The sequence below is a fragment of the Cydia splendana genome, chromosome Z, assembly GCF_910591565.1.
Source record: "Cydia splendana chromosome Z, ilCydSple1.2, whole genome shotgun sequence".
NCBI lineage: Eukaryota > Metazoa > Arthropoda > Insecta > Lepidoptera > Tortricidae > Cydia > Cydia splendana.
This window is the reverse complement of record NC_085987.1, coordinates 70,211-92,202: the sequence shown is the minus strand read 5'-3', so window position 1 is coordinate 92,202 and position 21,992 is coordinate 70,211. Positions and strand designations below refer to the sequence as shown.

Here is a 21,992-nt window from a genome sequence, read left to right as displayed (position 1 = left end):
AGAAATCAAATAACTTACAATATGTGCCTTCGTGATGATGTAGATATATATCTGGAAGGTGTGCAGGGCCACAAAACGAGCACTATACTGAACTACACGCACTTATGAATTATTACGTTTACGTTTAACTAATAAAAATCACACTTAAACGGTCGTGTTTAGGAACTTGGGAAGTACAGTCTGTTAGATTAAATGATGTTTATCGATCAGAGTATGTGATCGAACTGAAAATAAAAATCATTGAATGGAATTTGGAATAGGATTTGAATTTCAAAAGGGAATTTAGAATTTGTATGGTGCCAGAAATAGTATGAAGGTTGATAGTGTAACGCTTCGTTACACGCACCGTTACATAAATCACTCGTATGGGCTCTATAGACTAAGGTTGAGGTTGACAGCACTTTTTATTTTACTTCGTGTAAAAAAAACTCAGAAATACCTGTATACCAACATGACAAACATAATTTAGTTTACTTTAACTTACGGATTATTTGGTCTAATCTGTAGCACCGCCAAACGAAAGCAACCGAGAGTTGCCGAGAAATGGCCGATGTCGTAAAATGAAGATTGTTATGAAAATTTCTTTTCCTTATTGTAAATTAAATACGCATCGGAAGCGATAGTTTTTATGCTCTAGTTCTATTCCCATATGTAGATAATTGATTTGAACAGGTTTTTCTTATCATACGTGCGTGGTATTCGAGAAACGTGTCAAAAACTTTTTTTAGAAATTTGTAAGGCGCCATCTCGCTTCTTCCCTCGTTTTTATCCCGTTCTGGTTTTTCAATTTTATATATATGATGATGATAGACAATATGATAGCCACGTGACTATCTGTCACTCTGACAAGTCAAATAGGCCCCCTGGCTATGCGAAGTATCACAATATAATTAAATTCAACAACTGTTTGGTAATTCATCTAGAATGCTCTAGACTTTTGGAGGCTTATAGGAGGCCCTTTTTTGCATGTCATACAAATATATTTGTTGAATATTATAACTGCCATAGGTATGGCTCTGTATGCACTAGACTAGAGGCTTTATGATAACAGGTTTTAAGAATTATTCTGCATTTGTTGTGCCAGTTTCTAAAGTGACAGTTCTACAACTTTACCATTCCTAACGTTACTTTTGACAATGACAGATCATGTCCACAATAAATCCAGATCAAATGAATCAACCTGTTATTGCAATCAGAATAATCCTCCGCGGCCGGAGGACTAGCTGTCATGCACTGTCGCGGGGTTTTCTCGCTGCACCCTTTATTTCGTTTTACATCTTTGGCCAAGTTTAATTAAGATTTACTAACTTCAAAACTTATTACAACCATCGCCTTGCATTTGCGAATTACATTTTAGCTGTTCTCTGTGAATTTTGTAACTTTTGAATATCTAAAATAATTACTGATTCTGTTTTATTCCTCGGCAACGGCTCTGCGAACTTCTTTAATTCTTATGTTATTTACTCACAGAATACCTAGTTTCAAAAGAAGTAGTATATCTAAAGCAATTTTTTCATGAAACCGATGCTGCCAAAAATATAGGGGAGCGGGGGACGGGGGCATCGAGTCCCGTGCCGTGATTGGTCCATTCAAAGACAAACGGAGTAAAACTACCGTATTTGTGGCAGAGGGGGTAGCGCGACTAGGTATAGGCAATGCTATATGTCTGGAGGATGGGATGTCTTGTCTGTGTATTTACTACTGTATTAATCTGATAAACCTAATAAATGAAAGAGCTAACTGAATTCATTTTACTTATAAAGATATTTAACAAAGTAAACCTTCAGGTAAAGACTGCCTTTAAAAATGGCAAATGATCAAACTCTCGTATGCATCACAGTAGTCACTGAATTCGAATTAATCGACCGAGCTTTAGCGAACCTAAACTGTTGATTCCAGTATGTAAGTATATTGGAAATTACCTTAAACTTACAATTAGGTAGGTAAGCCAAGTTAAAAACAAACCTAATATAAGTAGGTACCATATTAATCTGAACCTCTTTGCGGATGTCCCTGAACTCGCCCTGAAGCGGGCTTGCTAAATTTGCATGAAATTCGACATTTGGGTAGGTACAATATGCGTGATATTTTCCCCTTCGCAACTCCTATAAGTATAACTGTTTCCCTAAAATATGGTCTGCAATCTGTCGTCGCGATATCGTGCGATAGCGGATGGGACACCCCCGACTGGATGGTGATGGAGATGGCGCTTTACCGACCGTAACGGCCTTTGAGATAAACTGTTTACTTCTACATCTTCAAAGTATGTACTTTAGGTATGTACCTACTCGTATGCTTACATTTAAGCAGCCTAATAGTATAGATTCTGTTTTTTTGACTAATTTTTGCAAAAGGAAAAACTGCATGTGATTTGGCTTATCAAATTGTACAAAAAGGAGTACAACTACAAAGAAGTTGGTAATGTGTCTTTAATCACCGAAGTGGCATCTCATCCATTAGTGTATTACAACTGTAGGACTGTAGGTACCTCGCCTCGCCTCGGCTCTGAACCGAACAGTCGGCTGGCTGATCTTTTGACAAAACTTCTCCGTGTTGTGTGATATTTGTCTCTTTGGTTATGCATTAGGAGGATTGTAGCATACGCAATTACGCATTGCATGTGTCGTTTTAAATGTCAAACTTTTATAAAAATTATGACGTAAGTCTGAATAACACTTGCACTGCGTATGCTATCAAAATCGTTGCAGACTTTTCTTGGTCTAACTCTCATCATCATCTTCGCGTTATCCCGGCATTTTGCCACAGCTCATGGGAGCTTGTGGGGTCCGCATGACAAGTAATCCCAAGAATTGACGTAGGCACTAGTTTTTACGAAAGTGACTGCGATCTGACCTTCCAACCCAGAGGGGAAACTAGGCCTTATTAGGATTAGTCCAGCTTTCTCACGATGTTTTCCTTCACCGAAAAGCGACTGGTAAATATCAAATGATATTTCGTATATAAGTTCCGAAAAACTCATTAGTACGAGCCAGAGTTTGAACCCGCAACTTCCGGATTGAAAGTCGCACGCTCTTGCCGTTAGGCCACCAGCGCTTTCTTGGTCTAACTCTAACTACTTATTTTTAAAGATAACCCGTAGGTATAACATATTAAGTCGTGGCATGTGGGGCGCGAAATATACTGACTTTATATCAAGTCATTGGCGGCGAAAAAGTTAAGTATATGTACAGTCGCTATAAGATAGGTATATCGGAGAGGCCAAGGCGCTCACAACTATCTGGCCACGCCTGTATTGTCAACGCGTTAGAGTGCGTACTCGGATATTTTTGAGCACCTCGGCCGTTCTTTATAATTAAATTTATATATATAATTATATTTATATGTGATATCCGTAGGCGTGAACACTGCAACCCAAATATTGACGTATTTTAATAGCTGTACCCGTAAAACTGATGCGATATCGATAGAGGCGACATTTGTAACCCCTAAGGCCCACTTACACCATCCCACTAACCCGGGGTTAAGCGGTTAAACCATTAACCTAGTGTCAAATTGTACTGGTAACCATGGCAACTCCAGGTTTAACCGATTATCCCCGGGTTAGTGGAATGGTGCAAGTGGGCCTAAGTATATAAAATGCTTATAAAGTGACGCACTCTCAAAGATGAATAATGGATTGCTTGCCGCCCTGTGACATCGGCCCCGTCCTCGGGGACTCCTAAACAAAATGTAAGTAATTTGTATCGTTCTTCAACGTGTGGGTTACGTTATTGCCGTATTTTGTACTAGCGGCCCGGTTGGCCTAAATCAGCTGGAAATTATGTTAAAGGTATGAAAATCGGCACGATTAATCTTTAGGCCATTTGAATCAATTTGACCCGTAGCACCAAAAAATAAAAAAAAACGGAAAGGAGTTATGACGTCATCTTTTTTTGTATGGAAAAAATATATCTTTTGTTCAGAAACCAATCGTGTGTGATTTTAAATGAAAGGGCATTAGGAGTCGGTTCTTAAAAATATATCACATTATTACATATCAGTCACTTGCATTCAATTAAAATTGAAATAATTTTCAAAACATACCAAGTTTGGGCTCCTCCAGATACGATACCTTTGAATTATTTTTTGTAAAATATACCGTAAATAATACCCAATATCCTCATATCTAACCCAAAGAAATCAATTTCGAAAATATTTAGATTTAGTTTTTTTTTTTACTTTTCATTATTACAAAGTGTGATGTCGAATTACTCAATACGAGTATAATGTCATTCGAGTAAAATAATTCCCGGAGTATTGAAATTTGGTTTACACGTTTCTTTGGTAAGACGCTATGAAAAAGGATGAGGAAATGTTACGACTTTTTATTAGAGCAGTTGCCCTTGCATTTTTTGCAGATGGACGCACAAGGGAGTTTATTCCGTCTGCATATGCACGATCTCCTTTGGCAGTCTATTCCACATCCACAACCACATCGCGTCAACTCTGTACACACTTTCCAGTACGTTTCTTGTGTGGTCCAATATTTTTTTTTAAATATGAAAATAAAAAATAAAAATATGGTCTGCAATCTGTCGTCGCGAGGTCGTCGCGATATAGTGCGATAGCGGATGGGACACCCCCGACTCATTCAGACTCTTTGGTGTGGACTACGACGGTCAATGAGGCTGTCTATGCTGCTCAAAGAAATATAGTCTGTCAAGCGATTTCCGCCTGTAGAAAAAAGCGGCAAATTTAATGTCAGCTGTACACACTCGTCGAGAGCCTCTCGCCGAGAGTCTCGGTGCAAGAGACTGCATGTATTTACACACTCGTTCTCGGCCTGTCTCGGGGTCTCTCAACGAGTGTGTGTGTTGAAAATTTTATTAATCCTAATATTTAAACTGATACTAATTGATAATAAATTAAAGCTCTCCAAAGGGCCTCTACCTGTTGGTTCTATATCCCCACGCAAGCCTATCAAAAGACCGGGATTTAAAGGCCCGTGAAATCCAAAATGGAGGTAGAAATTATAAAATAATAAATATTAAAGTACAAGTTTTCACAGATCGGCCTAGTCCTACAGCTCAATAAGGCTTGTGTTGTGGGTACTAGACGACGATATGTATAATATACACAAATAAATGCCCTTTACAGAATTCGAACCTGGGACCTCCTGCTTCATAGGCAGGGTCACTATCGGCCGTTTCATTTATAGATTGATAGATCACAATTTGTAATAATAAAAAATAAACAAAAATACTAATAAATAGTAGTGCGTCGCATGCAATGGTCTCAAACCATGAATGAGAACGTCATGCGCTCCTACTATGGGGCTACAGAGGGGGGAACCAACTTATGCGCGTACCGTGTCCGAATGCTTCCACTGTTTCAGGCCCTCGAACCGACCATCGACGTGACTGCGCAACGACTATCGGATCAGGTGCGAGTCATCCAGCGGCAAAAGCGGTTGGATGACTCGACACTTGATCGGCTTCGCATGGAGGCTCTCTCTGCTCGCGCAGCTTCTACCTCGGCGCGGGACCCGCCCGCCACGTCGCCGGATCCGGTGCCGGCACCCGACCAGGCACCGGGGGCACCGCGGGTAGATCTCAGTGCCGACGAGGAGGAGTTCGCGCAGAGTGTGAGTAGTACAGCCAATGAGCAACTGAGGAGGACTCTGGACGAGGCGATTACGCAGTACCGCTCCACACCCAATACTAGGCCACGATTACCACGTTTGCCTATGAATAGACACAATCTAGCGCTAATGGGAGCCCTAAACGCTTTACTAGAGCCATATTTGCGGACTAGTAAAGATTTAGATGATACGCACGCGATCATGTATTGCGGAGCCACCGCGGCGTGCCGTGTTGCACGAGTCAAGTTTCCGGACTCTGAACGTGCACCTAGGACCGCCGGAGGTGCCCCCGCATGGCAAGTACGGATCGAGCGACGTATCAGCTCTTTTAGGACTCTTATCGCTAAGCTGATCTGCTTCAGGGGGGGCAACAATCGCCCCCGAGTAATGCGCTTCGTAAACCAGGCATTCGCGGGGACGGATACCAGGCCCCGCGACTACATGGCCAACGTTACGGAGCGCATCGACTTTCTAAAGCAGAAAGTCTATGCATGGGCAAACCGTATTCGCCGCTACAGAGAGCGTGTGGACCGATTCCAGCAGAACCGTCTTTTCCAGAGTGACCAAAGGAAGATGTACCGAAAGTGGGAGGAAACCAACCTTCGTGCGTCCGACTCGCAGCCACCGGATGCTACTGTCATGAATGACTTCTGGCGTAGCATCTGGTCGGTGCCTGTCGGGCACACCGAGGGGAGTTGGATGAGTGTTGTGGAGCGTGAGTGCGAGTCCATTGAACCTATGGGAGCAGTCACCATCAGCCCCGATGACGTAAGTTGTGCCATCCGCACGGCCCAGAACTGGAAAAGTCCTGGGCCGGATGGATTGCACAACTTCTGGCTAAAATGGTTCCGATGCTCGCACTCCTGCTTGGCAGCACAATTTCAACAAGCCCTCGAGCTTGGTTCTCTCCCACCTTCCTTAACAACTGGTGTCACCTTCCTGCTCTATAAGTCCGGTAGTACCACGGAAGCGAAGAACTACAGACCCATCACATGCTTGCCTACACTCTACAAGCTCCTTACATCCATTTTGAGAGCAAAAATCAACGCGCACATTGTCGCAAACAATATTTTGGCCTCTGCTCAAAATGGATGTAGGGTTGGGTCCCGTGGTACTAAAGAGCTCCTCCTCATAGACATGACCATCTGCCAACAAATCCGGCGGACCAAGGGGGCCCTCTCAGCCGCTTGGATTGACTACAAGAAGGCCTATGATTCGGTGCCTCATTCATGGTTGGGGAGGGTCTTAGAGCTGTACAAAGTTGATGCAGCTTTGAGAGCCTTCCTAAGCGCGTGTATGGGGCAGTGGACCACAGTCCTTCGTCAACCAGGAGACGGGGATGACCGACCTGGCCCACAGGATTTTATAAGGATTGAGCGAGGAATCTTTCAGGGCGACAGTCTGAGTCCGCTATGGTTCTGCCTAGCTCTGAATCCCCTCAGCACCCTGCTGAAGGATTTGGGACTAGGTTGCCGGCTTCGGAGAGAGGGTGAAGTTATTTCTCACCTTCTGTACATGGATGACCTCAAATTATTTGCACCAAATACCCAAGGCTTGTTGGAGCTACTGAAAACCACCGAAGACTTCAGTAGTGCCATCAACATGGAGTTTGGTGTCGATAAATGTGCGGTTATGCATGTACAGCGGGGGAGGGTTGTAAATTCAACAAATTTACAACTTTCTGAGACAATGTCTTTCAGATCTATCTCTGAATCAGAAACCTATAAATACCTTGGTATGTCACAGTCGTTGGGTATTGAGGACGAGGGTATTAGACGGTCAGTGAAGGAGCGCTTTTTCAGTCGGCTCACAAAAGTCCTTAACAGTCTTTTGTCAGGAGGCAACAAAGTGCGCGCCTTCAACGCCTGGGTAATGCCCCTCCTCACATACTCCTTTGGCATACTAAGGTGGACTCAGACTGAGCTGGACGCCCTGGATCGGAGGGTCCGATCACTGCTCACCACACATCGCATGCTACACCCACGCTCGTCAGTTATGAGATTGTACATCCCACGGAAGTGTGGAGGTCGAGGCTTTCTAAACGCCAAGGATCTCCACAACCGCGAGGTGTACAATCTCAGGAATTATTTCCTTAACAACGAGTGTGGGATGCATCGTGATGTGGTGGCAGTAGACAGGAACCTCACGCCGCTCTCCTTGGCAAACGAGAACTGGCGCAAACCTGTGGTACTAAGTACTGCGGATCGCAAGGCGGCATGGGAGAGTAAGGTGCTACATGGGCGGTTCTACAAGGCCCTCACGGGACCCGATGTGGACCTGCTCGCGTCGGTGAATTGGTTACGATTCGGGGACCTCTTCGGAGAAACCGAGGGTTTTGCCTGTGCAATTGCGGACGAAGTGATGATGACGAACAACTATCGGAAATATATCCTGAAGGACGGTACGGTCGACATCTGTCGGGCATGCCGCCGTCCCGGAGAGTCACTCAGGCATATAATTTCCGGTTGTTCTCATCTTGCTAACGGTGAGTACTTGCACAGACATAATCTCGTAGCCAGGATTATTCACCAACAACTTGCTCTTCTATACGGCCTTGTGGACCGCGAAGTACCGTACTACAAGTACTTACCTGCGCCTGTTCTCGAGAATGGTCGTGCCACGCTCTATTGGGATCGATCTATCATCACTGACAGGACTATTGTCGCCAATAAGCCTGACATCGTGCTGATAGACCGATCGCAGCGCCGGGCCGTGCTCGCCGACGTCACCATCCCCCATGATGAGAATCTCGTGAAGGCCGAGAAGGACAAGTCCAGCAAGTACCTAGACTTAGCTCACGAGATTACCGCCATGTGGGATGTTGACTCGACGATCATTGTTCCGATAGTTGTGTCGGCGAACGGTCTCATAGCGAAGAGTCTCGACCAACACCTAGAGAGACTCTCGCTGGGTGGTTGGATCAAGGGTCAGATGCAGAAGGCGGTAATTTTGGACACGGCGCGTATAGTACGTCGGTTCCTCACTCTGCGGCCCTGACCACCGGCAGCTTGGGCCAAGCCCCGCTGCCGGCGGCACCCTAGGTTAGGTTTTTTATAATGTGTTTATATATTTTTGTTATGTTTTGTAAGTGTTTTTATATTTTACTTTTATACTCACATTGTAAAATCCTAACCTAAGACCCTAATTGAATAAAAAAAATAAACAAAAATACTAAAACTAAATATTTTCCAAATTGATTTCTTTGGGTTAGATATGAGGATATTGGGTATTATTTGAGGAATATTTTACAAAAAAGAATTCAACGATATCGTATCTGGAGGAGCCCAAAGTTGGTATGTTTTGAAAATTATTTTAATTTTAATTGAATAAATACAAGTGACTGATATGTAATAATGTGATATATTTTTAGAGCCGGCTCTGAATGCCTTTTCATTTAATACCACACACGGTTAGTTTCTGATAAAAAAATTTTTTTTTCCATACAAAAAAAAAAGATGACGTCATAACTCCTTTCCGTTTTTTTTATTCTTTGGTGCTACGGGTCAAATTGATTCAAATGGCCTAAAAATTAATCGTGCTGATTTTCATACCTTTAACAGCAATTGCAGCTAATTCCCGAATTTCAGGCTGTACCGCTATCACTATGGAGCAGCGAGAGCTAGGAGCTGTAAGGCCTTTGGAACCTCTTAAACTAGATGCATTTTATTTCCTTTTTATTAAAACGATTATGACGTTACGTTGATACCTACCCCACACATAATTTTAATATAATTATGTGCATTGCGAGGCTCAATTTGTAATTTGCCTACCTAAATCTACTCGTAGAGTCCGCTTACCTGTCGAGTGGAACCGAGACGGCATCGGGTTGAAGCTGGCCGACTTCTCTCCGACCCGACTCGCTCCATCACGCCACACTCCAACACCATACTCCTAAGATTCCAGGATGCGCTACGTTAAAAGGCTTCAATTTAAACATTTAATGGCACTGCATGCACATAGAGTTGCCATACGTCAGGATCGCACCAGGGTTTTAAAGATTGCGGGGGGGGGGGGGACATGGCGAGTGTCAAGATTGTTTAGAAACCTCAACTAACCATTAGAAGATAGTGAAGTATGGGGAAAGGAAAGGGAAGGTTATTCTGTAGTACAGCATATATTATGGTGGCGAGTTAAAGGGCTAGTGGCCCATGACATATTTTTGGGAGAAGTGCCCGTCCAGGAAATGTCAAGAATTTTTAGAGAAAGTCCGGACTTGTAAAATATTCAAAGTTTTTATATGGCAACTCTACATGTTCAAGGTGCATAGGTAATGCATAAAAGATCCTTATAGAGTTACATATGCAACTAGAACACTGATGAAAATGTTCGAATAATATAATTTTATTGATATACTAGCTGAGGTACCCGGCTTCGCTCAGGGAGCTGACATGAGAATTGTGTGGTGGTTGTAATAAAAGTATAAACTTTAAAATATATTCCAATATTATTTTTCTAATACCTATACCTACTTCTATGTATTTTTTTTTATTTCCAACTCGAGAGCAACCTACGTATAGTTGACTGTGAGAAAAGCTTAGGGAATAGGGATAACTGGAAGTGTTTGTCGAAAATCTCCTGAGAGTATGAAGGCTTCGAATAGTCCACAATGTTCTAGAATATTCCACAACATTTGAGTGTGTTCTGGAACACTCCTCAATGATCTAGGATCCTGGATTCTAGGCTAATTACAAATATTTGATAACATTCCAGAATATTCCGGAATGTTCTCGAACATTCGAACCTCACAACTGTCTTGCTTAAATATATAAATAAATAAAATACCCCTACCAATAAAAATAATACCCCTAAATATATACCCCTACCAATAGGTAGCTCCAACCCTATAAAAAGGCTTCGAAGTGTCCAGAATATTCCACATTTGAAAGTGTTCCGGAATGTTCCACAATTATCTAGAATGTTCTCGAATATTTGACAACATTCCAGAATGTTCTGTAGCTCCTCCCATACAAAAAAGGCTACGAATGGGCCACAATGTTCCAGAATATTCCACAACATTCGAGAGTGTTCTGGAATATTCCACAATGGTCTGGGATGTTCTCGAACATTCGACAACATTCCAGAAAGTTCTTAAATGTTGTGGAATGATTTCGAATACTCTCGAATGCTCTGGACTGTTCTAGAAATGTCTAGAGGGTGAAATTATTTTCAAAAGTACGCACTTCAGGTAAAAACGGGAATCTTCTTCATGGAAAGACAAAAAAGGCTTCAAATAGTCCACAATGTTCTAGAACATTCCACAACATTTGATTGTGTTCTGGAACGTTCCACAATATTCTGGTATCCTGGATTCTAGGCTCTTTCCGAATATCCGACATCATTCCAGAATATTCCGGAATGTTCTTGAATATTCGAACCTCACGACGTCACCACAATAGGCAGCTATGATCCCACAAAAAACCTTCGAATGGTCCAGAATTTTCCACAACATTCGAAAGTGTTCTGGAATATTCTACAATGATCTGGAATGTTCTCGAATTTTCGACAACATTTCAGAATAGGTATATATTTCACGATCTATTCTGAACTTTCCGTTATTAAGTTATGGTTCAAAATTCAAGAACAAAAACTACTGCTTCTGGGTCTCAGAGGGCGAAACTTTCAGCCCTTATATCTTTAAAAGCACACCCTTCAGGTAAAAACGGAAAACTTCTTCATGGACGGGAGATAGAGGGCTACCATCCCTTATAGCTTCCTTGATCATATCGGGACTCATTTCTAAGTTTTAGCGGCACGCACATTGTACACTTTCTTTTATTATATAACTAGCTGAGGTACCCGGCTTCGCTCAGGGAGCTGACATGAGAATTGTGTGGTGGTTGTAATAAAAGGAACAACTTTAAAATATATTTAGGTTTTTTTTAACTACAATACCTGTACCTACTTCTTCTTCTACTTCCAACTCGAGAACAACCTACGACTCGTATAGTTGACCGTGAGAAAAGCATAGGGAATAGGGATAACTGGAAGTGTTTGTCGAAAATCTCTTGAGAGTATGAAGGCTTCGAATAGTCCGCAATGTTCTAGAATACTCCAAAACATTTGAAAGTGTTCCGGAATGTTCCACAATGATCTAGAATGTTCTCGAATATTCGACCACATTCCAGAATGTTCGGTAGCTCCACCCATACAAAAAAGGCTTTGAATGGGCCACAATGTTCCAGAATATTCCACAACATTCGAGAGTGTTCTGGAATATTCTACAATGACCTGAGATGTTCTCAAACATTCGACAACATTCCAGAAAGTTCTTATATGTTGTAGAATGATTTCGAATCCTCTCAAATGCTCTTGACTGTTCTAGAAATGTCTAGAGGGTGTAATTATCATCAAAAGGACGCCCCTCAGGTAAAAACGGTAATCTTCTGTATAGAAAGACAAAAAAGGCTTCAAAAAGTCCACAATGTTCTAGAACATTCCACAACATTTGAGTGTGTTCTGGAACGTTCCACAATGATCTGGTATCCTGGATTCTAGGCTATTTCTGAATATTCGACATCATTCCGGAATGTTCTTGAACATTCGAACTTCACGACGTTACCAAAATATAGGTAGCTATGATCCTACAAAAAACCTTCATATGGTTCAGATATTCCACAACATTCCAAAGTGTTCTGGAATATTCCACAATGATCAGGATGTTCTCGAATATTCGACAACTTTCCAAAATGTTCTGAAAGACTGTGGAATACTCTCGAATAGTCTGGACTGTTTTAGAAATGTCTAGCCTCCGAGACCCGAGACGGCTTCGAATATTCCAGAATATTTCACAACAATCGAAAGTGTTCTGGAATGTTCCACGATGATCTAGAATGTCATCGAATATTCGACAACATTTCAGAATGTTCTGAAATGCTGAGTAATACTCTCGAATACTCTCAAGTGGTCTGGACTGTTCCAGAAATGTCTAGCCTCCGAGGCGGCTTCGAATGTTCCAGAATATTCCACAACATTCGAAAGTGTTCTGGAATGTTAACATTGCTCTAGAATGTTCTCGAATATTCGCCAACATTCCAGAATATTCTGATATGCTGTGAAATGCTCTCGAATACTCTCAAATGGTCTGGACTATTCCAGAAATGTCTAGCCTCCGAGACGGCATCGAATGTTCCAGAATATTCCACAACATTCGAAAGCGTTCTGGAATGTTCACAATAATCTAGAATGTTCTTGAATATTCGCCAACATTCCAGAATGTTCTGATATGCTGTGGAATGCTCTCGAATACTCTCGAATGTTCTGGACTGTTCTAGAAATATCTAGCCTCCGAGACCCGAGACACCTCACCAGGTACATATTTTTGTAGGTATATATATTTCACGATCTATTCTGAACTTTCTTTCATTAAGTTAAGGTTCAAAATTCAAAAACAAAAACAACTGCTTCTTGGTCTCAGAGGGCGAAACTTTCAGCCCTTATATCTTCAAAAGCACACCCTTCAGGTAAAAACGGAAAACTTCTTCATGGACGGCAGATAGAGTGCTACCACCCCATGTAGCTTCCTTGATCGTATCGGGCCTCATTTCTGAGTTTTAGCGGCACGCACATTGTACACTTTCTTTTATTATATATATTGATTATATTGATTATTATAATTCCAGTTTCTTCAAGGTTTGTCAGTGTCGTGTGGTTTGCGATAAACGTTGCTTCCTGTCAGTAGTGAGACAGTTGCCTTACAAAGGTAAGTCTTACCACCAGTTACTACGGTAACCTCAGTTACCACCACCACCAGTTATAATTATGATTTCTTTCAGGTAAGAAACAAGGACCTCGTGTTTATACCCTACAACCGTTTTCCTGGTGGTAAGAGTCGAGAGGTCATGGGAGCTGTTGAGGATCATAATTCGATGACATTGATGATCTTCTTCTTCTTCGTATTCTTCATTACTGAAGGTCGTGCCTGTCTTGAAATGCCTTCACCGAGGCCTCGACGAGCTGCTTCCATTTCACCCTGTCTTCGGCTTGTCTAAGGGCAGTAGTGACATTGATGATAGATGAGGTTAATTACTATAACCTGCGATGATAGTGACTTGAACCAATCCTGATGAATCCTTAATAGTTTCAAGCGTATGTCTACATGTAGGCTACAATTACCACTTACCGTATTCTTGTTTATTTGATGTCACCGTGGTTTAGAAGCCGGACCGTACAGTACACTATGTTTATTTATATTAACATTTTTTTTTTATTGTTTTCAGCGTATTAAACATTGCCATTCAACGTGGCAATGCGGTCAGCCTTTTCGGCACACTCGGCAGCGATTTGGAGGACATATCCCATACATATCCTATTTATAAACTTTTATTTTAAGCTTATAATTATTATTAATTTTAAGTTTATTTACTTATAGACTATTTTTATAATAGGTATTGCATCGTTATAGAATGTAATGTATGCTAAATAAATAAAAGGCACTTAGAAATTAAATATCACCATCTAGACCACCACACCATGAAAACATTAATAAAAATATAAATCTGTCCTATTTTTGAACTATGGACGCGGCGCGATATTCAACCAAATACCTACTAACCAAAGAAAATCTTATTGACAGATGATTCCGTTCACTGCAACATGAGAATCAGGCTGACACACAACTCGTAAAAAGGTCGATGGTAAAACTAACCAAAGAAATCTCCTATAGTGTTTTCCTCATATTCATATTAACGCATTCACTGCCAGGGGGCGTGTCCTAGGAACAAACTTGTATTTATGACGGTGGTCAAAGTCAAAGTCATGTGCGTCGGGGGCAGTGAATGTGTTAATATGAAGGAATATGGAGGGTAGATACTATACTCTTTGGAGGTACCTCTACCTTCCATAATGAAGGAAGAAAGCCGTAATTTCAAGATGAAACACTGTCACAAATGTCAGCATCCTTCTTCGGTCGTACAAATCTAAATATTTAAATAATTTCTTTCTCTCGATGATTTTGGCTCACTATTTGGCCAAAACTGACATAAACCAAACACATTAAAGACTAGAAAAGAGAAGAGACCCACAACAAACCCGAATGCTGAGGATAGTGTTGATGTTATGCGTGGTATGCGTGTGCGTTGCGAACGGGGGCTACATGTTCTTCCGTTCCATGAAGACCGCGGCAACTCGACGGATGGTCGGCGGCACTGAGGTAAATACCCAGCACTATTCTAATACCTAAGTACATGAGTGGCAGTGTATGACAGTTGTTGTATTAATCTTATGTACCCAACTGGTACTGAGGGCTGTAACCAGTTCGTGCGTGACTTCAGCTCACCTGTTGCTATCTTGTGACTAGCTATTGAGAGAAACGTGCGCGTTGTCTGCTCAGCGGTAAACATGTGTATGTGCATAGGTGCGGTCATGCGCCTGGCCACTAGGCCACTACCCAATGCTGGCTGACTATGCGCAGGCATCGCGGTGCTTCTGCGCTGATTTGGCGGCGGGCTAAGCGCTCACGGCGGCGCACTGCGTGGGCTAAAACGTGTGTGTTGCGTGTAGGTCCGCTCAGGCGCCTGGCCCCGTGCATGCGCGCTGCTGGACTATGCACAGTGGTCGCGCTGCTCCTGCGCAGTGCTGACGCCGCGCTGGGCGATCACTGCCGCACACTGCGCGCGCCCTTTTATTGTCTACGTGCAGTACAACGGCTTGGAGTTATCCGAGTCCGATTTGGCGAGAGTTGACATGCTGTACCAGCACCCAGAGTGAGCGATATTAACTACTTCGTCTATTAAATTCCTATAAGTAACTCGTATTCGTCGTTTTCTTTGCCACATTGAGTAAGGATATCGACTAAGCGCCTACCTGATCATGCCACTACCTGAGGCTGTCATGGGGGGCAGGGGCTGCGGTGGTTTTTTGGCTACAGACTAAGGAGCGTCAGCAGTAGTGGCATGCTTACAGTAAACATTCATTTGACTGCCGTCAATCATGCTACACTATAAGCCTGACCGCTGCATATCACAGGAATCTCGTAGGAAACCCGTTTCTAAAAGACTACGGAAAACTAATAGGAACATTCTTAACTGACCATCGATCGGTGGACCTTCTACCTTCGCCATAAGGTTTACAACTTTACAGTGTGAATGATGTTTCACAGATAATAAAACCTACAGGTACCAGGTGGTGATGAAGCCCATCGATGACGCCATGGACGTGGTCATGCTCCGACACGACGTGGGCCTGGCGCGGACCAGCATCGACATGCGCCTGCGCGTCGGCGAGTACTGGCTGCGATCCGCGCCCACTCCCTTCGCCGCCATCGCCCGATATGACGTCGGTGAGCTCAAAGGACGGGAAGTTGAAGTGAGAAGACCATTTACTTGTCATCTGTGATATAAAAAATAAACTGCATAAAGATTTCTGATAACGTGTTAACCCATTTTGCATCACAGTAGGGTTACACTAATAGTTCCAGTTTATAAAGTGTAGAAAAAGTAGCATAGAGAGATGGATAGGTTACAAAAGACACAGATGTATTTAACCACAGAATAACTAATAGTACTACCGTACAGAAAATTCACTCCTTCACAAAAGTCAGATTTAGGTATAAAATTATACCTATACTCGCCGCCTGCAACAAAATTGAAACTTATAACCCCGCACGAACGGTGAATCTTCTTTGCGCGAGCGCCACGTGACACGACTATCGTGCGGTGGAGCGGCAGCCCACTGCCATACGCCTGCCCTGCCCGGGAGGCCCGCCGGGCAAATGTACCTAAACTGCGTAGTGACACCCCCCTGATTTAACTATAGTTCTGCGACCGGCACAAAGCCCTAAATGTTCGTCGTACATGTCCCGGCGTACCAAACTTATCTAAAAATATCAAGTATTTCTACAGCTATTGGTGGTATAATGTACGCTTCATAATAATCCAACATTTTCAATGCCAAATCACCGGTCCACTTTTATAAAATGCCTCATCAACCAGTGATTGTAATTCAGGTGCTCGGATTCGGATTGGGCACGACGGACGAGAAGCCGATAGCGCGGCACCTGCAACGGGCGCAGCTGGTGCTGCAAGACTGCAACCGCGAGGGCTGGCTGTACTGCGCGTGCGTGACCGGCGCGGAGCGCGGCGTGTGCGCTGGGGATTCCGGCGGGCCCGTGCTGTATAACGGCACGCAGGTTCAGACCACTAACCTAACCATTATAATAAGTTTGGACAGACATTTGAGAGCAAAACAACTGCCGAGCGCCTATTAAATGATCTACAGTTTTTTTATGCAATGAATCCATTTTATTTCCCCCACAAAAAAAAACATAATAATAACAGTACCTTCAGATCCACAGCGCAGGCTTCGTCACCATACAGATAGCTCATCCACCTCAGGTTTCGTCAAAATAAAATGTATACTTTCACATATGTCATCCGCAACACGCATCGTCAAATTTAAAAGAAAATTAGTACACAACACAATAACAAGCCATAAACCTATATCCTAATCCGGTAAGTACCCGGCACAAACGTCCCCAAAATACCAGCGGCGTTCCCGCGCTGAATAGCCAACGATATACGCTGGACCAGGTACGAACCAGACCTAGGATCGCAACCCCTATCCCGCAAGCGTTTTCCCAGATCCCTCACAAAAACCTTCGCCTCGGAACACCAAGGACCAGCCGACTCAACAGCGAGTTTTTTTATTGCCAAATGTAGTTAGGGATACCTAATGCGTGCTTAAAGACCGTAATCGCTCTGATAAAAGAAAGAAATAATTGCGGTACTGTACTTGTATTTTGGAGTAGTCGTAGTTGCTTCAACTGCACACACATTCCATTGTATTAGTTTGTTAATTGTTGCATATTAGGAAAAGGGAAGAAATCAATCAAATTTGAACGATCACCACTATCCTCTTCTAATTTCCGTCTCCCCAACAGATCGGCGTGACCTCCCTCGGCCCCACATCCTGCGGCGGCCTCACGGCCAACCACCCACAGTTCCGCTCCGTGTTCACCGTCCTCCAACCATACATTGACGTCATCAACGCCACGCTAGAAGCCACGCCGGGCGTGCTGCGCATGCGCGAAGTGTTGCGGTCAGAGGCCAGGCGTGTGGGCCTCAGCGTGGTGCTATTGTGTGCAAGGGTTGCTTCGTATGTGAACTTCAATGAGTAGTTATTTGACTAATACCAGTAGAGTAGACAGAGGGTATATTAGGCTTCTACTTAGGTACTAGTTAGGCCTTTGCAGTGCTCGGTGAGGTGCTCCTGTGCATTAGTGATTAGTTTGGCTCTAAGAAATAGCTGAATTAGAAATAGCTTAAGCTCTGAGAAAATGCCGGCGGCGGTTTGTAATAGAAAACAACCTATAGTTTAATACTAGAAAACGTGATATTTTGAAATCCTCGTTTGTACCTTTCTTATATTTATATTATTTGTAATGTAAGTAATTAATATTATATTTTTATACTATGTTTAATATATGAAAATATTATTAATAAAGTACACAATTTCATACTGACCTATATTGTTTAATTTATCTAAATTTGATGCTGCCAGGGGCACCTGGCGCCATTTCTTCTCGCTACGCCCCTGATTCAACGCCACGCAGTTATACGGCTATATATCTAACTGCGTCCCGCAGATTTTCCTTCCTTACCTACACTTACACGCCGAGCTTAACAGTATCTTTGTATTTGTTCGCAGAGCGCTCTTGTAGCGCGGCGGGAGCGGGCGCGGCAGCGGGAGCGGGAGCGTGCCATGCCGCGATGAGCGGCGACGGCCGCAACGGCACCAACGGCACGCTCGAGTGCGACTCGGACGCCGACGTGTCCGAGTCCGACAAACTGTTCCGATTCGTCGTGCACGGCGTGCTGCTGAATGTGGTGGGCTGTGGGGGGCTGCTGGGCAATGCGCTGTGCGTGGCCGTGCTCAGCCGGCCGCAGGTGAGATATGTAGCTATTTGTTACGCTATAGCGGCTATAGGCACTCTCGAATGCTACTAATAACTCGGATGTGGAGTGTCCGAGTCGGACAATTTGTTCCGATTTGTCGTAAATAGTCTGCTGCTGCTGCTGCTTCTGCGTGTGAGGGGTGTTGCGAACTGCTGGGGAACACTCTGTGCGTGGTCGTGATCAGCCAAACGCAGGTAAGCCCTTACTCATTTGTTTACAGTCACATTCGACGTTTCACACATTACCAACTTGACCAGCTGAAGCCGGCTGCATACGGTTCCCAAAATTTCATGCTAGAATCCTCCGTCTGTCATTTCATTTCGCTTCACTCCAGATTAAATTCCTCCCTCGAAGTTTTTTTTTATAATTACAATTAGAGATGCAACGGATAGTTGTTTGGCCGGATACCGGATACCGGATATTCGGCCTGACCATCGGCCGATTATCAGTTATCCGGCCGCCGAATATTCGGCCGGCGGAACCATACCTATATACATTTCGGTTTTTCAGGTGCGCATTGTGCAGTTTTGACCTGTTTCATAGTGAACGTTCGCGCGGACTCATTTTTAGGTTCGAAATGAGTGCGCGTGCAAGTGAGTGGAGTGTTTAAATTGTTATAAAATAATAAACGAGTACGATTATGACCGTGACTGTTTCTTATGCCAATTTTGTTTACTCCGAAATCAAGCAATGTTACTATCCAGTATCCCGCCGGATAGTAGGCCACTATCCGGTATCCGGCCGGATGTTAAAATAATGGCCGGATAGGCAGGATACCGGATGGTAACCGAATATCCGGTGCATCTCTAATTACAATTTTAACTCAGTACAGACTTTAGTTGAAATGTGGAATTGCGAAAATAAATGTATTTTATGAATATGACATTGTCACACTTTCTTTCAAAGTAAGTGAAGAGCTGGATTAAACGGATTTAATGTAATTCTGCTTCGTCATATATAATATATCCTTCTAATTTCTATTGAACTTTCCAGATGCGCTCATCGATAAACTGCCTGCTGGCCGGGCTCGCGGCCGCCGACGCAGCGCTCTTGGTGGCCAGCGTGCTGCTGTTCGGGCTGTCGGCCGTGTTCCCGTACACGGGCCGCCTGCGCTACTACTACTACCATATCTGCCCGCGCCTGGCGCCGCTGGCGTACCCGCTGGCGCTCGTGGCGCAGACCATGTCGGTGTACCTGACGCTGGTGGTGACAGCGGAGCGCTGGGTGGCGGTGTGCCGGCCGCTGCGCGCGCGCGCGCTGTGCACGCCGCGTCGCGCCCGCTTCGCTGTCGTCGGTGTCGCTATATTCGCGTTTGCGTATAACGCGCCCAAGTTTCTTGAGGTTAGTTCTGTTGTACTGCAGTTACTACTTATTTTTAAGAGTGAATCATTCTTAAAATACACGCGCCTCCACAAGATTTTTACTAAAAGTTTCTTGAGGTGAGAGCTATTCTGAATGAAAACTGAGTGTACGCTAGAGTGGCGATGATCAACGCGGTGTCCGTGATAATGCTGTAACATGCGTAACAGCGTCACTTTACAGTTTATGTAAATGTGAAATATTACTGAATGTCTCAAATCAGTGACGTCAATTTTCAGTCAGTCAATTTTCTACTTTTTTTAAAACTTGTTCTATATATTAACTAAATTTCTCTCATATTCATGAGATGTATTAGGTAAGTGATTATTATGGTAAATTCGTCAATCTTCACATAAACAAAAATATTCGTCAGTTTACACATTCGTCAACTCTACGTTCGGCAGGTGGAAGTAGTCCGTATCCCGGCGCTGGGCGAGGGCGCGGACAACGAGGAGGACGCCATCTACTGCGTGGCCGCGGCCGAGTTCCGCAGCGAGCTCTACGTGGCGGTCTACGTGCACTGGCTGTACCTGCTCGTCATGTACGCCGTGCCCTTCACCGCGCTCGCCGTGCTCAACGCGGCCATCGTGCGGCAGGTGCATGAACACTAGAGACACTACGTCACACCTACCGCGACTGACTCTGCGCCGCGTGCGGCGGATTTTATCTACAATTCCACCCACGCGCGTGCGCCCGCTCCGTGCACCCGCGCCAGCTAGCGGACGCTTTTATACATTACAAAGATTTACAAAGCAAAGTGTTGAAATGGTTGAAATAATAAACGCTTCCTTTCCGCAGGTGCGTCGCGCGCAAGCGGAGCGAGCGCGGCTGTCCCGCTCGCAGCGGCGCGAGCTGTCGCTCGCCACCATGCTGCTGGTCGTCGTGCTGGTCTTCTTCCTCTGCAACCTGCTGCCGCTCGTCACCAACTCTTTCGAGGCAAGTACCATCGCACTAGTCTGTAGCAGACCTACCTGTGCTTCTCTCACAATAAACCACTGCTCTATGGTAAAATCGCAAAGAACCATTTGGATGAAAGGCAACACACATATATGGCCCATGGGAGAACTCATTTATTAAGGAGATTTCTAATCTGGTGCAAAGCTCCTCAATTAATGATCTCTCTCCTTTAATTTTGCTTACATTAAAGATATAAACTGATACACGTCGCTTATCATGCAGGTGTTCCTGGGCTCGGAACTGGAGCGGCTGGACGCGCTGGTGAAGACCTCGAACCTGCTCGTGACCATCAACTCCTCGGCCAACTTCCTCATCTACGTGCTCTTCGGCGACAAGTTCAAGCGCGTGTTCCTCGCCACGTTCTGTCGGCCAGCGTTGGCCTGGCTGCCGTGCATTCGGCGGCGCGAGGAGTCGCCCGAGCACACTAGAGACGATTCCTGCGCGTCAGGCCCCGAGAGGCTAAGTCTCCGGGTGTCTCTGGCCAGGGACACGACCCTGCGACGGTCCATGCCGCGCCGACAGCGCCCGCGGCGCTTGGAGCCGGCCCCGACCGTGTACTACCCGGCTACGCCCTCCTCCTCGATAACGACCCTCCCCAACGACTTGCCGCATAACGGTCACGCGCGCGACCACTTCTAGACTGTGCTCAAGTGTTAGAGACGGCGCTTTGACGCTGGGACTCTTTAGTAATGTTATCTGTGATTCGCTGTACGCGTTTTAGAACGAGAGTGTCTCGGTTAAATAAAGGTTCATCGATGTATTTGTATGTATCATTTAATTCCCATCCCATCTAAATACTACAGAGTTCTTTGTCATAAAATGTTTTAATTTGATAGGTAGTTCACCCGCAGGTGACATGCAATACCGACTGAATATCTGGTTCCGACAAGTCCCCTCCAATTTGAATCCGGTATATACGAATTATCGTGCTAATTTTTTCTTTAGAGTCAAGATTTTTGTTGCACTAGCGACCCGCCCCAGCTTCGCACGGGTTACACAAAACCTTAACACATTCAGGACCAAGAACCCGACAGTCGGGTACACTGTTCGTAGCGACTACGCGCTAAAATCCGCTCATAGGTTTTCGAGTTTATCGCGAACATACATACCAGGGATGTAACGGATGTGGTTTTATCGGAACTGTCCGTTTTCAGTTCCGATAAAACCACATCCGTTACATCCCTGGTATGTATGTTCGCGATAAA

At 44.2% G+C, this 21,992-nt stretch overlaps 1 protein-coding gene across 1 annotated transcript; it reads left to right on the top strand.

The window, feature by feature from the left end:
* Window positions 1-14,612: 14,612 nt before the first annotated feature.
* Window positions 14,613-21,547, top strand: LOC134805179 (uncharacterized). Its single transcript, XM_063778488.1, has 10 exons — window positions 14,613-14,729; window positions 15,080-15,282; window positions 15,694-15,883; window positions 16,524-16,706; window positions 17,457-17,628; window positions 18,224-18,462; window positions 19,465-19,812; window positions 20,235-20,426; window positions 20,629-20,766; window positions 21,010-21,547. The coding sequence occupies exons 1-10, from the start codon at window positions 14,613-14,615 to the stop codon at window positions 21,424-21,426; spliced, it is 2,199 nt and encodes a 732-aa protein (XP_063634558.1). The 3' UTR covers window positions 21,427-21,547.
* The last annotated feature ends 445 nt before the right edge of the window (window positions 21,548-21,992 follow it).

Coding starts and splice junctions, on each gene's coding strand:
- LOC134805179 (XM_063778488.1), top strand. CDS start 14,613: ATGCTGAGGATAGTGTTGATGTTATGCGTGGTATGCGTGTGCGTTGCG. Junction 17,629..18,223: donor GTTGCGGTCAGAGGCCAGGC/GTGTGGGCCTCA, acceptor ATTTGTTCGCAG/AGCGCTCTTGTAGCGCGGCG. Junction 20,427..20,628: donor ACGCGGCCATCGTGCGGCAG/GTGCATGAACAC, acceptor TCCTTTCCGCAG/GTGCGTCGCGCGCAAGCGGA.